At 40.6% G+C, this 17,347-nt stretch overlaps 1 protein-coding gene across 1 annotated transcript in view; it reads left to right on the top strand.

Moving 5' to 3' along the window:
- Nucleotides 1-451: 451 nt before the first annotated feature.
- The window catches only part of LOC138303966 (thyrotropin-releasing hormone receptor-like), a 562,233-nt gene continuing 545,337 nt past the window's right edge, over nt 452-17,347 (top strand). The window contains exons 1-2 of the mRNA XM_069243570.1: nt 452-568; nt 1,862-2,755. Of these exons, the coding sequence (XP_069099671.1) occupies nt 1,952-2,755 (804 nt within the window). The 5' untranslated portion in view covers nt 452-568; nt 1,862-1,951. The remainder of the gene's footprint in view (nt 569-1,861; nt 2,756-17,347) is intronic.

The raw sequence follows: 17,347 nt of genomic DNA, 5'->3' as shown, positions 1-17,347 counted from the left end.
TAATCTGCTAACATGTTTTACAGGTACCTAATTATAGCACAATTACAGATAAGACACGTCCGATGTAAGTGTTCTATTTTCGGGACGGGAGTATTCATTCTATTGACAAACATTAATGGGTCGCACACTTCCTTTCCCTATTATGCAGCTCCCCTGCCTCTGTCTGTACAACGCCAGATTTATTCAAGCATAATCAATTTTGTGTTTCTGTTGAGGGCTGAGATTGGTGACGGCCCGTTCCTCTGCTCTTCCTTTAAACATTTCATCACGCAATTTGGCTATTTTCCCTTCTGTGCTACACTACGGATGCAAATCGAATGTGGTAAGATTATTTCTTTTTGAAGTTGTGAACGAACGTGTGTTGAATTGGTAGGCGCTAGGACCGGCCCGGAACCGCCGCCTTGATGCTGCTGTCTGTGGTGCTGAACAGACTCTGCCTGAATAGCGGCGCACATTGCACAGGCGAAGCCCAGCCGGCAGCCAGAGGGGTGATCCAGCCATCCAGCACTTCTGCGTTGCCTCTGAAGAGCCTAAAAAGCCCCCTTTAAGAACCGCGGCTCAAGAAATGGTAAAGAAAAATGGGCAACCAACGGCATTTTTAAAATTACTTATAGGGTAATTTACTTGTAATGTACAGTCACTGGACCGAGGTTTGTTTTCCCTAATTGATTGGTATGCTTTGTGAGAGCTTGCTCTCTGAACGTTGCGTTTGTGCATGCTCCCTCGTTCTGTTAATTGCTAGTTCTTATTGTTTTTGTCGCAACCTGCTTCAATTGACTTACAGTTGAGGCTAATAAAGGAAGTTAGGGAAACTATCACGATATATATATACGAAATTTGGATAAAGAGATAAAGCGATGAAGCCTGGGTTGGTATTTATATCTCTTAGCGCGGCAGTATTTAACTTTTTCTAAGTGACTTGTATAGCGTATTTCCACCATTTCTATGCCTCTAAGCGCTTTAGGAATCCGGACACTTATCATGTTCAGATTTACTATTAAACTGCATTTTCCCTAAACTGTGATTAGGAGCGGTCATTTAAAAACTGAACTTGTGCTCAATGCTTTCCAAAACTTGTGTTGTTTCTCATTTTATAAGAATATTTGAAGAGTAACTTTGCATTTATGACCATGCATTTTCTACCCCGAGCACCCAATGCAGTTCTTACATGAATATACAGATTAAGCAATTAGTCCTGTTTCAGAACATTCAGTTCACCGCTTAAGAGATGTCATATGCATGTAGTACATTACTTTTTTTATGCAGAAGTACACCTTGGTTGAAAGGTTTGAGCAGTAATTCATACATTAAAGTCAACGGTATTTAGCATGAAAATAACTAAGATCACCTTTACCAGAGAGTACTTGCAGAATGTTTTAAAAGTACAGTAGCATAATAGACACTGGGCCATACATGTTACAAGCAAATCTACTTTCCGTCTGTGAGATTTTTGAAGGGCCCGTTCAATTAAAATACTTCATCCCGTAGTGTTTGCTGAGTCGTTTGTAAGCTGGAAAACTATTTCAACGGACTAATGAATCTGTTGTGGTGATCTCTGTACATCATGAATATCGCAGGTTTCAATTTCGACGGGTCCACTCAACCTTTCAATGTTCTGTGGCCAATAAAATAAGCACGAATGAGCAGAATATAAATAACACCAGTTGATAAAGGCTAGACACCAGAAAAATGTTGGAGTCTGCTTTACAATTATAGTTATTATTACCTACTTAATAATCACTAACAATCTTCGACTATAGAAATTGCACTATGGCGTTAGGTTTTGTGTAGTTCGAATATGAAACCCAGTGTGATCTTATTCACTGAAGTAAGTGTATTTCTATTTCTTTCTCTTTCACAGTATTCTTGAACTTGTTGAATAGGAGTACATCCGCCCAGTGTCAACCGTCATTAGCCGCAGGAACCCTAGGCAGAAGAACCTGAAGACACCATGGACAACGAGACACTCACTTCAGGGTTCTCACTTATGAACATGACATCAGGAAACGAAACATCAGAAAATATGCCACAAAATGCTTTAGAAGTGCAAGTTGTAACCATTTTTCTAGTGCTTCTAATTTGTGGAATAGGCATTGCAGGGAATATCATGGTAGTGATGGTTGTGTTACGAACCAAGCATATGATGACCCCAACTAACTGCTATTTGGTCAGTTTGGCCATCGCAGACCTGATTGTCCTTCTTGCTGCTGGACTTCCAAACATCTCTGAGGTAGTCGCTTCATGGGTTTACGGCTATGCTGGCTGTCTGTGCATCACCTACCTGCAGTACCTTGGCATCAATATCTCAGCATGCTCCATCACAGCGTTCACAGTTGAAAGGTACATTGCCATTTGCCACTCGATCAAAGCTCAGTTTATATGCACTGTCTCCAGGGCCAAGAAGATCATTGCTTTCGTGTGGATGTTCACCTCTTTGTACTGTGTGATGTGGTTCTTTCTGGTCGACACCAAAGAGGTGACATTCTCAGATGGTGTTCAAGTCAACTGTGGTTACCGGGTTTCACGAAACCTATATACACCCATCTACTTTCTGGACTTTACAATCTTTTATGTCATACCCTTGGTCTTGGCCACTGTTTTGTATGGCTTAATAGCACGGATACTCTTCATGAATCCTTTGCCCTCAACACCACAGGACCCTGACAGGATGAGCTACAAGCATCAGGGCAAGCCCTACAGCTCAATTAAGATCCCTTCTAAAGGAAGCAAGAGTACAACTAGCTCAAGAAAACAAGTAAGTGCCACTCCCTTTTTTATCAATTCTGACAAGAGCATTAACACTTCTTTCTATTCATTCATGTAAGTGTGCAGTACTTTAAAATATGACATTGTTGTTAGCCTGGACATCTCATCTCTCTGGGTCTTATTCCTGGTTGCATTGCTCTCATTATTAATATTTTTGCATTTTTATAATTCCTAATGTAACTAAATGATACAGAGATAAAATAGGGCCATCTTTCATTTGGAGATCATCATTATTACTGTTTGTAAACGTCTCCTGTGTGGGAATTGATGTAGAATCTTTTTTGATCTTCTGGTAATGGCCAATTTTTTTTAATTTTTTATCAAGGTAGGTGATATCACTTTGGAGAAGCACATGGACATTTTAAATAAACTGTTTACTTTCAGAAATGAAACTAATCTCGTCTCTGTCACGGAAATGCCTTGGTCTTGGGCTCACCATGTTGTCACCAGGAAGTTACAGGCTTTACAAAATGCGGCCACACGTCTGTTGATGAACACGCCTAAATATGTCTCAGCTTCCAAGGCTTTGAGAGTATTGCATTGGCTCCCAGTGGAACTCCGATTTCAGTTCAGGTAGCCATGTGCTATATGAGTCCCCAAGATAGAAATAGAAATAGAAAGCAATCAATGAACACCCTACCAGGGCATATTTTTCTCTACGTAATTTTTTCTATTGATTGATCTCCAAATATCTTTTGTGACCTCATTGTTTCTTCCAATTTTTTGACTTGCACTTATGCCATATTAACAGTACAATGATATGCTAAACATTTTAGTAGAAAGACACTGTGGTCAAGCTGGAAATGTGAATTCCACAACCAGAAAGGGATGAGAAGTGCATAAAGTGATTCTCTTTATTATCAAGCACAAAACTATTTTTAGGTGTTTTTTGGGGCTACTGAAATGTTGTTAAAAAGTACAGAATACATGATAATGCTCCTAAAAGTGGCTACAAATACATTGACATAATGATATATCATGGATTTACAGAGTAGAGAATGTGTGCGTATAGTTAAATTCTTGCAAACAGAATATATTGGTTGATTAACTAGCATATTTATTTTATAATAGGCTGTACTCTTTTTATACTTCAAATGAAAAGATAATTCCTATAAGTGATATCAAAACTAAGGAATGCTCATGTACACCAGTTAATCTTTATGGGTGTTGGACAGTTATTCATTAACAAAAACATCTCTTTGGTCTCACTCTGGATATATATATATTTTTTTCATTGGGGGAGTCTGAAGGACATCAATAGACAATGAGAGTGAACCTTTTTACCCATCTATAATTTGATGACCTGTACATCCCTTAAAATAATCTGCCAATGCTTTCAACTGCTCTGCATGTGAAAAGGGGTAATGAGGGAGCCATACATAACATTGTCTCGCACCTTATCCCAAATGTTAAAAAAGAATACCTGCCCCCTACCATTCTCCCGCCAACCTCTGTCCCTTCTCCCCACACCTGGAGATGTGCTCTCTACTTTGCATGAAACAAAGACCCTACACTAAACTGAACAGCTGACAGGCCAAACTGAAAAGGAACCTTTAAGATTGTTGTATTTGAATGGCCTCACCATAAATGTGTCTGGAAGATTAATAGTGCACCTATTGTACAAGATGCCCTACTTGTCATGAGATGTTTAATGCGCTACAGGCAATCAGCATTTGAGGCTAGTTGGGAAGAGTAAAATTGGTTTTAGCAAAGTTGGATAAGTTGGTAAACTTGACCCACCTTTATGAAGGGCAAAAGGTACCTGACTTCTGACAACTTGTTTTGTAAAGCATTTAGCTTTATCAGCCCTATTGATTTTGCTATGATGTCTGATTTATTTTGTATATTCTCCATTACATAATATTACTTGTTTCTTATTTTGTGACCCACTGAATATTGGTTTGATGCCAACCATAGAATGGGCATCATAAATAATACACATACATATAATTCATGGTTTTCAGTCTGAAAAGTGGTCTAAAAGGGAGTGAGAGATTGAGCTTACTTTACTTTTATATTGGTAATTTGTAGATGGACCCTGAGACCTTGGGAAGTGTGCTCACCTATATTGTAAGCTACCCCATGATTGTGCCTTTCAGGGCTGCCCGAAGGACACTGGTATCAAAGTGTGGAGAAGAACAGATCATCAGTTTTCCTGAATGCTTAATATTTGCAATGATATTCCTATGTCAATTTCATCTACCCAGATGTATCCTTGGAAATTATTAGCTGAAGTCTGTGTTAGGTGATGCTGCTACTAGACCGAAGGTCACTATTCACAAAATAAATCAATGACCAGTTGCCATGAGAAAGCAGATCAGGCACCTAAGAGGGCATGAATACTCAAAGTGCATGGAAATGTGCATAGGAAAAAGTACTGAGCTAGGAGTTACCTATTTTTCCTGAAGAGGACTATGGGATGGAGGTTATGGAAGAGGTCGACAAGCTGGCCGAGATGTATTTAGCAGGCACTGGCGAGGAAGTCCACTGTGAAGCAGAGAGCGAGAGCTGCCTCTTGAAGAATGACAATGGCATAAGGCTACAACACAGGCAAGAGCTAAGCATCCTTGTTTGTTATATGTATCCTGGAAGTAATATCTCCTTTATTGTGAGCCTTAAATTACAAGAACACTAATGAAGCCTACAAGTTATGAAAGGTGTTTGTAGAACAAGTCTTTTGACATAAAATGTTGAGGATGTTTTAGCAAGATCACTTCCTACAAGAGGTTGTCCAGAAATGAAAGAGAGCTCTTGTTTCTGATTGACCTGCTAAGACAATTGAAATTAATAAGGCTAAACTGAGAGACCATTAATGCCACTGACAGTGCCGGAGATGCCATTTGAGAGAATAAAGTGGACATTGTTGATGTTCCAGATCTTTAGATCACCTGTGGGAGCAGCTGCATTTTCTTGGGCACAGACCATGCCACCTAGTACTCTAGGGCTGTGAATCACAGAAGCATTGGTGTACATGTGGTGGTTGATGTATTTAATGACTTTTTCTGTTGAATGGTGTTCCTCCTAAAATTGGTCAGTGAATGTGGGATCAAGTTCATATCAGGCTACACTAAAAGTATGTGTGATGAATAAAGGTTATCCATACATTTCCATCTCCAGTCAAATGAGTTGTTAAGAGATTCAACAAGACTTGAGATGTATTGTTGATGCCATGGAATACACCATAAGTGGTGTCCCACAGAACTATGTTTTCTTTAGTTTGTTTGCAGTTTTTCTTGGTCACCTTGTAAAAGGTCCTCAGAGCCATGTTGGAGACAGTGGAAGCAACAACCCTTGAAGATGTGGCATAATGGACAATGTGCTAGGTCCAGGTCAAGATGTCCTAATGTATGAAGAAAGTTGTCAATAATAAGGATGCCTGAAACAATCCTATGTATGGAAGATTAATGCAAAGGGAAAATGTCTGGACGTTTAACTTGGACAATAAAGTTTTTAAACATCACAGACATAATAAATAGTTTCTCTGGATACTCCCCTGTCTGGAAAGATTAAGCATGAACTGCCCTAATCACGTGAAAAGCATAAAACAACTTTGGAGTGACTTTCATATCAAGAAATCAAAACCCCACTATCAAAATTTATTGACACCTGATAAAGAAGGGGATAGTGAGCCCCTCCATAACTTCCAGCATCTGACAAACATATTTTAGTGGAAAGAGGGACTCCCTCTCCAAACATGACAGCAATACACCAGAGGTACTGTATGGTTGCCTTGTAGGCTTGTTTTGTAGTTGCACCCTGATCTGTTTCCTAGCAGACTGATCTTTCCAATGAGAATGCCCATGGTATTTAATCAATCTATCATTCAGTCATTTGTAAAGCATGGCAACTCACGTTTGAGGGTCTCAAGGTGCTGGAGATACTAGCTGCTAGCTGTTGTGTAGTGCTCAGTTCATTTGAACAACCAGATCTTGAGTCCTTTCCTGAATTGCAGAAGAGATGACATAATCCTGAGGTGCAGGAGAAGGTTGTGCCATGCTTTGGCCACTAGATGAGGGAAAGATCCTCCTCCACTGTTGGCTTGCTCTTGGCACACTGTTAAGAGAATACCTACAAACATCAAGTTGAGAAGCATATAAAACAAGATTATCAACAACTTTATAGGTGAAGTAATCTAGATACTGGATATGAGGATCATTGAGCAGTCCAATATTTCTTGGTCACTTTTCTTGCACTGTGTTCTGAAGTAGACTCCTCAAAACTAATTTCAGAATTTTGGCTTACAACAGTTTCTAGTGAGTCACCAAAGACAAATGTTCCATCCATAGCTAAAACAGTAGACGTTTCTGCAGTTGAGGCTTGCCAAGTTCTGGAGGTAATTTAATCATATTTATGCATACTTGATGTGTCTGAGCAAAAAACTGCAAGATCAAAATTCTCCAGACACAGGTGCAATTTTCATTTGACTTAACACTCTGGGGCATATTTATACCCCATTTGCGCCACTCTTGGGTCTTTTTTCATGCAAATTCGCCACAAAAAAATATTGGAGTTCGCACCATTTCTTAAATACATGAACCTATCTTGCGTCAATGAGATGCAAGATAGGTGTTCCCATTTAAAAAATGGTGCTAACATGGCATATTTATACCTCCATGCTAAAATGACGCATGGGTGGGAGGAGGGTCTCAATAATGGTGCAAAGCTTGCACTTAACGCCTGGGTCAGACCAGGCGTTGAGGGACCTGTGGACCCATTTCCATGGTTAAACACCATGGAATGGGTCCACAGGTGCCCTCCTCAAGCCCCAGGAAAACCCCCACCAACACCAGAGGGAAACCGGAGAATGGGGGACCCCCATCCCAGGTAAGTAAGGTAAGTATAGGTAAGTAATTTTATTTTTTTCAAATTAAAGAGCCATAAGGGGCCTAACCTGGGGCCCCCTGCAATGCAAAGAGTGCAGTGGCCATGCCCAGGGGACACTTGTCCCTTGTGCTGGCCATTGAGGTGGTGGGCATTACTCTTGTCTTCTCTAAGACAGGAGTCATGTGGTATGAATGGTTTTGCATCAGAAAATGATGCTAGGCCGGGTAGAGTCATCTTTTTTTACTCTAACCAGCCTAACATCATTTTTTGGTGCTAAACCCTCTTCTCCCATACCGCCAGCCCCACCCGGTTAACGTCATTTTCTTTTTACGCCAGCCCACCCTTTGCACCGGCTTCTGCTATTCCATAAATATGGGACTGGCTGGTGCTCAGGAATGGCGCAAGCCAGTGCTAAACATTTTGGTGCAAAACTACGTTGGTGCAGTTTTGCATCAAAAGTATAAATATGCCCCCCTGGTGCCTCTAAAATGGTGCTAAGGCTTTGTAAGTGTCAGTGTCACCTGCCTGAAACGCATTGCTGTCTAACTTAGAGGACCCCTGATTCAGCACAGGAAATTATTATACTCTGGTGAAATCTAAAATCTAACCAGCCTAACCAGGTAAGCAAGCAAGTGTCAGACAAGTCGTGGATCTTTAAGCCCATATTTATACTTTTTTAGTGCCCCCTTTGCATCATTTTGTAAGTTTGCACCGTTTTGGCATCAAAAAGTGGCGCAATTGCGGCGCTAAAAAAGTATAAATATTGGCCTTAGTGTCTTTATTGAGATTTTGCTCACTGTGTTGGCAATGGTAAAGTACAGCAAATATTGGTAAAGGACCAATCTATTCCAAAGCAGGAGGCTTTCACAACCCAGATTCTAATGAAGACTTCCTGTGGCTACTGTGTATTGGAGAAGCCATTGAAAAGAACTTGGGAACATAATACTGCATTTGGCCAATTTAGTGTCCAGAAGCAGAAGCAATTCAAGGTAGTCAACTATTTCGATGAATGTCAGTCATCTTTTTATATCACACAAGAAGCTATCTGTTCATTTACTGTTGGTAAAGCTCTTCACACCAGGAGCTCATTTTTAAAATAGATGTCTTTAATTACTTTTAGCACAGACTACTGAATATAGGCAGGACTAACCAGTACCCTGCTATTGTAATGTACACATACTCTGGGCAGAACACACAACCCATTCCATTGAAAGAAACATATTTTCAGTTGTATGGCGACTAAAGAAGCCCAAGCACCCAGCTTAGAAGAAAACTCACTGTGCAGACAAGCTAAAAGTTTTTGAGGTGTGCCATGCAGATGAAGGAAGACAAGTAAATCACCTGAGATCGTCAACATCCCTCCTGGGTTCATATTTGACAGTTGAACATGCATTCTAGATGCCACATTTTTGCTAGTTAGTTTGGGTCCCCATTAAGCTTGTGAAAATCTCACCCTTGCATTACACAGGGATGGTGGTGTAGATTTAATTTTCGCCAATCATAACTCACTTGACCCATTTTAAGATATGGTACTTTTTGACATTAAGATCTGAAGTCTAATGAATAGACCCATCTTTGTCCTTTCAATTTAAAGGATCATTCTTTTAGCTTACACAGCAGCCTTCGTTAACATCAGAACTCTCAGACACATTAGTAGACTACAAATATGTCACAATGAAGTATACATAATTATCTTGCACAATTAACTAACTGGATGCTTACGAGGCACCCCCATCTGTTTAAATGTGCAAGTGAATTATGAGTTTGGGAGTATGTGACTTTTCCAAAGTCGGTGCCTCATTTGCTTCTTGGTCGACAAAGATTGACTTTAGTGAAAGAAACATCATGTCGCTAGAGGTACAGAGCGAGACAGAAGACATTAGAAATTAGGGATGACATACCATATCCACAAAACTGAATGGCTTTATCTCTTTTAAAAAAAATATATATTTTATTTGTTTTTTACCGTAAAAACTCATCACATTGAAAGCTCCAAAACACTTAACAATCAATAATATACATATTAAAATGAAATACAAATAATGCGGTTTACACTTACAGCACTAATCATACAACCAGATTTGACCAAGTATATATGTGTGCTGCTGAAAAGAGACCAATAGCTACCAATCATATATAAAGAGTGGACAGAAGCATCCATTGCCAGGACTTCGGCCAGCAATTTTCATGCACCTTCCTGAGACTTCTCAGCAAGTCAACCCGCCTCTACTATTCTGCATTCTCCTACCCACAAATCCTAAGGGGGGGCATTCAAGCTGGCTGGCTCCTGTGCCAATCCCAAAAGATATGCCAAATTGTTTTGCCCTTCTTCAGAACTTTGTGATCTCTTTTCTCATAGATAGCCCTTTCAAGATTGAAAGTAGCCAGCAAATAGGCAAACCACTGCTGAAGGGTAGGGGAGGCCTTATTGAGCCAGCAAGATGCTATACACAGGCGTGCCACCGCCATAACAATAAATACAAATCTTTGGGCTGCATTTGGGACCCTCTCATTGCATATTCCCAACAAGATAAGCTGTGTGGGTCAGGACAATATTAAAGCTAAAACAAGCATGAAAAAAACTGTGCAATATTTCCCCATAAACGATCAAGGTTTTGACAAGTAGTTAACATATGTACAACATCATCTTTTAAATGTTGGCACCGGGGGCAGGAAATGCCTGCTGTCCAGCCCCAACTCGCTAATTTCTGACGGGTGTAATACACATCAAAAATAGTTTTATAATGCTGGAACTGAAAATAAGCCAATATTAGGATAGTATGTGCCAGCTATAAAGATTCCAGTAAGTACCACTCCATTGCCCCCAAATTCGTTGTGCCATTTTTCAGCATAATTACCCAGGTCATCTAGGGTAAGGACTTTTAAATGTATATAAAGTTGGCTGATAGAACATGTTTCCCTCCTGACCAGATCTGAAACCCATGGGTGCTCACACCTCCGACTCAAAAAATACCTAATTTGTAGATACTTAAAAAAGTCCCTTTGAGGAATCTCAAACTTATCTTGTAATTCTTCAAATGAAATAATTCCTTCAGGTGAAAAGAAATCCACAAAACTCTCAATACCACAGGCCGCCCAAAGTGGGGTAGCCCCTGAAGATCCCTGTTAGGAGTGAATTGTTCTGTATCAAAATAAAATGATGATAACGCCTCAGTCCCAGTTTTTTACAAATTGGACCAAAGCTGTGTGTGCCCCATAAGCCATCTTAAACCAGACTTTTTTTAAATAACTAGGTTCATCCTGTCTCAATAGGCTACCTCTAGCAGATTTCCCGAGGAGAACCTCATAAGTGGAAGGGAAGCAAGTCTGTTGCTCCAGGTCCCTAACCCAACCATTAAATTGCATAGGAGCAATCTGAGGGGACATCTCCAGGGTCCGAATGAAAGGATCAATATATAATGCAAAAAGCAGAGGGGAACTAGGACACCCCTGCCATGTGCCACTCTGAATTTGAATCACCCCTGTCTGCCCCCAACACAGATGTATACTAGCACTAGGGGTTTGGTATAAGGCCTGTAAGGCTCTGATATAAGCTGTCCAATGCCATATCACCCCATAATTTGTAAGAAATAGGCCCAGGAAACCCTATTAAATGCCTTTTCTGCATCTACCAGAATCAAGTCCATCGGGGTCACCAGCACTGATGCAACATCAAAAAGTGTGATAATACGGCGAATATGGTCAGTGGTGCCCCTCTTGGGAATAAATGAATGCTGCCATGGTGACACTGACTTAGCTATAGCTGAACTTAGCCGGATGTATGATGGAACAACGCATGCACTTACAACGCATGCCTTTACAATGCGGTAAGTACAATGCATGGTCATTACCACGCATGCACTTACCACAAAATGTTTATACAATGCATATGCTTTTACGATGAATGTCTCTACCATGAAACTTTCATTGTAAAGGCATAGTTGGTAAAGGCAAATGTATGGTAAAAACAAGAGCTAAGTATAACATACGCATATACATATATATATATATATATATATATATATATATATATATATATATATATATATATATGCACAAACACATCTTTCCACCCAAAAACCCTAACTATCCTAAACCCTAAAAATTACCTTACCACCCCAAAACCCATACCCACCCTAAAACCTAAAAATACCCTTACCACTCCAGAAACCAATGCCCACCCTAAAACCTAAAAATGCCCTTACCACCCCAAAACCCATACCCACCCTAAAACTTAAAAATGCAATTACCACCAATAACTGTTACCCACCATAAACACCATATATATAATCACTCAACCCACCTAATACTTACCTGTATTTACCTTTAAAAAATTCATTGGAACGACATGCGTGGTAAAGGTATATTTGTGGTAAAGGCATGCGTGGTAAAGCCATGTGTGGTAAACGCATATGTGTTGTAAATGCATAGTGATAAATGCATTTCATTGCATTCACCACGTTGTGAGTGATGTTTCCAAACTTAGCCTTTAGGTAAGATTTTAGTTTTGCTCCATTATTGATAAGCTTTATAGGCCAGTATGACCCTGGATTGTCTAGGGGTGTGCTGTTCTTTGGGAAGATTTAGCTGAAGCCCGAGAATCTGGAGCTGGACACCCCTTCTAAATCTGGGAGAATAAGAACAGCAAGTCCATCTTTAGATATGAAAGGAAAACTCAAATGGAATTCTCTCACTTCCAACCGATTTCTCTGCTGGAAGATTGCTAATACCAGCCTGAAACTCCTCCAACAAAAGTGGGGCTTTAAGCATTTGTCAGTCCTCAGCCTCCAAGGTCTCTAAGGAAAGGGAGGCCAAAACATACATGCAGTGCTACCTCCCCTAGAGTATCCCCTTTTCTGTCCCAATCCTCCTTGTACAGTTTCTCATAAAATCCGCAGAAGGCCTCCCGGATCCTATTGGCTTTGACCAACGATTCTTGCTGGAGTCCCTGACATCCAATTTTTCACCTTAAGTGCCTGTTTGCCTAGTAAGAACAGCCAATTAATGTCCCACTTGCTCGCTATATCCGCAACTCTTTTCCTAACTGAAGATTTGACAGCAGCAAGTTTGCTGAAGGTGTCCAAGACAGCCGCTTTAGCTAAAGCCACCCGGGTTAGAGCCCTACTAACATTGTCCCCTACGGTGGACCCTTTGATAAGCTGGGCTTCTGCTTCTTCAAGGGCCTTATATAACTCTACCTACTGCTGCATTTCTTTTTTTGTTGACTGAGCTCGAAACTAAGTGTTTTGCCCCACACACCGGCCTTAAAGGCCTTCCACATGGCCCCAACTGAGGCACTCCCTCTATTGGCCCCCAGAAACTGTGGAATCAATCAACTCATATGCTGTGATTAATTTTCATTCAGCAAGAAGGCTCGATCGAATGTCCATGCTGACACTGCTGTCTGCAAGCTAGTCACCTTTAATTGTAAAACTAGTGGGTTATGATCTGACACAACTCTTGGCAATTTATCAATCTGGGCCCTGTGTAGCAAAGAATGGGCAGCCAGCATGAAATCTAGCTGAGCGTGTGACTTGTGCGGTGCTGAGAAATATGATCAGGAGCCTTTAACCTATGCCAAACATCTACCAACTCATGATTGTCCATCAGATGTAACAGAAACCATAAAACTTTAGGTTTTAGACCAGTGTACATCCTTTCCCCTTTTTCCAGCCACCCCTTGTGGCCATTTAATTTGAAATCCGCACAGAGCGCTGTTGGGGTAGACCAGAGTAAGAATGGCTTTATCTCATTTAGAAGTAATGTTATGAGAAGGCACAGTTTCAAGGTATACTCTTCCCTAACTCTAGACCCAGCTGAAAACAAACTTTGTACACTCGCACCTCTGTCTGACTTCAGCCCTTGGTCCTGCAAGCAGATTTTTCAAGACAGTTATTTCCCAATGACTATAATAAATGGTAATCCTCTATAGGTTTCTTTTGGAAAAGGTTAAACTTTTTTCTTGATAATTTTTAACAAAATATCTGTTTTTCCTTGTTCTGTAGTTTAGTTAATATGTGTTTATTTTTTTAAATATATTTGCATCTTTACTGTCCTTATTTTTTTAACTACATGATTTCAAAGTGTTTTCACAAGATAACCCAGATGAAGAAATAAAGAAAAAGTGAACGACGAGATGCACAGTGAGATTCCAGATCGAAATGAGATGAAACAGGCTGTACAACAAATTACATCACTGGCACAGTCTATTTGGAATAGTACAGTAAAATATCACTATCCAAAGCTCATTGTTGACTAAGAGGATATATATGGTGGTTGCACCATTCCCACTTGCAAAATTTAAACAATGAAAGTCTGAAAGTAGTCCATTGGCTAGAAGGGGATCATTGTATTCTGTCTCTGGGTTCATGGTGGCATGACAAGGTTGTGTGAAATAGATGTAAAAGGTTGGAATTTAGTTATGGTGCTGCAGGAATTCTTTTTATCTCTCTGTGCATTTCCAAGGCATTAATGCAGCCTTGCTTTTTGATGAGGATCGCAGAACCTGAATGCTGACCTGCATTGTGCCTGATGTTGTGAGAAGGGGAGGGGACAACCTGAGTAAACAAAGTGAAGGACAGAAGCAAATATGCACAGACTCCTGGTGATGATTTGATCTTGAAACCAAGAGCACAAACTGCTAGATTACTACAAGTGGTCAATGCATTACCTCCACCTGTTTTGCTGTCAAGAGAATTGAATCCATGTCAGAAGAGAATCTCACAGGTTATCATGAGCATTGTGGCTTTAAGGGAATATTTATGTTACAATAGTGATGAGTCACAACAGGAACTTGATATTTGTTAATGATTACAACTCACATATCTACATCACATTATCAAATGTAATTTAAAGAACAACAGTATTAATAGACAAGGGTGTGCAGATGATCACTAATCAAAGTGGGCCCATGTAGAGCTAAGAACGGGAATAGTACTGAGAACATCCAAAGAACATCCAGACTTCTGATTAATTTACCAAAATGAAATGCTTGTGGGGAATAGTAAATACAACACTCTTGTCATAGCTCATTTCAGGGTCAGAGAATCAGAAAAAATGTAGTGATCTAGACACAAAAGAAAAACGTATCCAAGGCAGCCAAGAAAAATTGAATAGACGAAGAGTTGGGACAATCTGTTGCAGGCCTCACCCATATTAGGAAGGAATATGCAGTGGTCCGATGTATTTTTTGGGAGCAGTCTGGTGATGGGAGAGGGGTGATTTACAGACCCGAATGAATTTTGAAGATAATAAGTTCAAGTCCCTTGATGCTCACTTCAACATCCCACAGTTATAATGAAGAAGAATCTATCTGCATAATGTTGCACAAGTGCTAAAAATTACATGGTCTAATTGGCTGATTTAGAAGGAATAGCCCACCATGGTGAATGTTTTTGTCAAAGTAAACCAAATTTTCAGTAGATAATTTTTTTTAATTTGTCGAATGCAAGACAGGTTATTTCAAATATGAGGTTTTTCCTCAAAGAACATCAGTGAACTGCCAATAACGATGTGTGACAAGAATGAGTGACAGAAGTGCAATGATACCTTCAGTGTGATGATATACACAACTCATGAAAAGTGACTCTAAGGAATTACAAATGTATGATATATGAACTGCAGCAAATACAGCTCAAAATGCATATGATATGTGAGCTCATGTGAGCACATCACCAATTCCTAGCAAATGATAAAGAAAGGGCAAATTCAAGTGAGAGATATGATCAAATTAATTTTGATGCATAGAAGATGAGGTACTGTGCAAAATGGCCTTTTGCAAATTGTAAGGTGAAAAGCATATTTTTACTAGAAATTTCACATCCTCATGCTTTCATCTTCTTTAAAGCATTGGCTGTATAGAGAAAGGTGAAGTCAATATCTACCGTAGATCTTAGATCTAAGAGCTCAAGGTTAATGTTTGGCCGCACACAGAGAAAGATGTTGTTAGTGGTGAGTGAAGGAGATTTTGATAATTGGTGGTGATTGTCTATGTTATAAAAGAGGCTCTTGGTTGGTTGGGGTATGTACCTGGGTCAGAAAGGAACCACCACTGTTATCATTGTAAGCTAGAGGCATGCTAAAGGATAACCTGTACTCACCCTTTGGTAGCTTGGCACAGAGCAGTCAGTCTTATCTAAAGAGGCAAAGTATTTTTGCAACACACACACACACAATAACACAATGACGCACCACAACAAAACTTCACACAGGCTTATAAAAGTAGGTTACTTTACTGTAAAACAAATGAGGTCAAAACAACAATAATCCCATGTATCCTTTTCAAGTTCTGACATAGTAAGCATCACAATAAACAGAGTGCTAGAGTATTCAAAGGTTAAATATTACTGATGCAAGCAATGGAATGTTACATCCGTTTCTGCAAAAGCTCCTGCAAGAACATTGCCCAGTAGAAACTCAATGAAGATCTGTATTGGTCTCTCAGGACCGGGGTGTGCAGGAAGTTCAGTCATCCACAAGGATACAGGGCTGCTCCAAGGACCTAGCAGGTCTGAGTTACAGAACACAGTATCTTAAGGTGAAGAACTGCTTAATACACCAGAATCAAACAGGAGAGGTAGAAATATCAGGTTACCACTCAGCTATCCAAACAACAATCTTTTAATATCAACAAGAGTGTAACCATGTGTCCCAGTATTCACCAAGGAGTCCCTCTAAGTTCTTCTGGGAGACCCTCACCAGCTATGTTCTACCACAAGTATATTATTACTCTGGTGTACTCATAGCTAATAGCATCACCATGAAGTAGGAAGAATCGCTTAAGTCAGCAAGCCCGTGGCAGTGCTGATGCAGGTGCCAGGCTGCAGAGCTGGCAGTGGACCTCAGAAGTGAGTCCTGCGTCATTGTGTCTTCACAGATGAGGGATCATCAGTGTAAAACAAACCGTGTTGATCCTGGGAGCAGAGACGCGCTGACAAGCCTCATACCTCAGGCAAGCCTCTAGTATCCCAAGCAATGTGGTACTGAAGAGCCATGCTTGGAGGTGCTGCAGCAGCTTAGGGAAAAGGCAGTGATTGGCACACACAGCCTTTGTGGGTTGCAGCGCGGGTCAAATATGACACCCTAATCTTAAATGGAGCAAAAGTGCTGGTTGATCAAAAGAAAAATAGCTGGCAATCCAGCAAGCTCTGCTCTTGGTCACAGTTCCAAATATGCAGCGCTGATCCTGAGCAAGCAACAGCTTCATCTGTAGGCAAGCAAGCTGGCAATCAGACACACTCTGCTCCTTGCTGGGCTAAGGGATTGCAGACTGCGACAGCATTGGTGGAGGGATGAAGTCTTTGATGGCCCTGAGACTTCATGGACAGGTGGCAAGCCTCATTTGGCAGAAGGCAGAGTCCAGCTGTACTTCAACAGAGTCAGAGAGCAGCAGACAGCAAGGCAACAAACAGTCCTTCCAGAAAAGTAGTCCAGGTGAGTCCTTCAGGCTGCACAGCAGTTCTTCTGATGGAACTTATTTACAAGTCCAGAAGTGTTTGATTTTAGGGAATCAGAAACGAAGAACTTATACCCAAAAGTGCCTTTGATGTGGGTGTGAGCTCAAAGCAGCTCTCTGAAGTGCACAAGTATTCATTCAAACCCAGTCCTGTACACAACCTACCTGTGGTAGGTAATCAGTCCTTTGTGCGGTCATGCCACTTCCCTTTGAAGTGTAAGTGTGAGCCCCTTCCTCCCTTCCTGCCCAGGAAGGGCCATCAGTATGCAGATGTATGTAGATGAGTACTCAGCCACACCTAGC

Source organism: Pleurodeles waltl, chromosome 7 (assembly GCF_031143425.1).
Source record: "Pleurodeles waltl isolate 20211129_DDA chromosome 7, aPleWal1.hap1.20221129, whole genome shotgun sequence".
NCBI classification, from domain to species: domain Eukaryota; kingdom Metazoa; phylum Chordata; class Amphibia; order Caudata; family Salamandridae; genus Pleurodeles; species Pleurodeles waltl.
The sequence above is the reverse complement of the archived record's forward strand: the minus strand, read 5'-3'. Positions and strand labels throughout refer to the sequence as shown.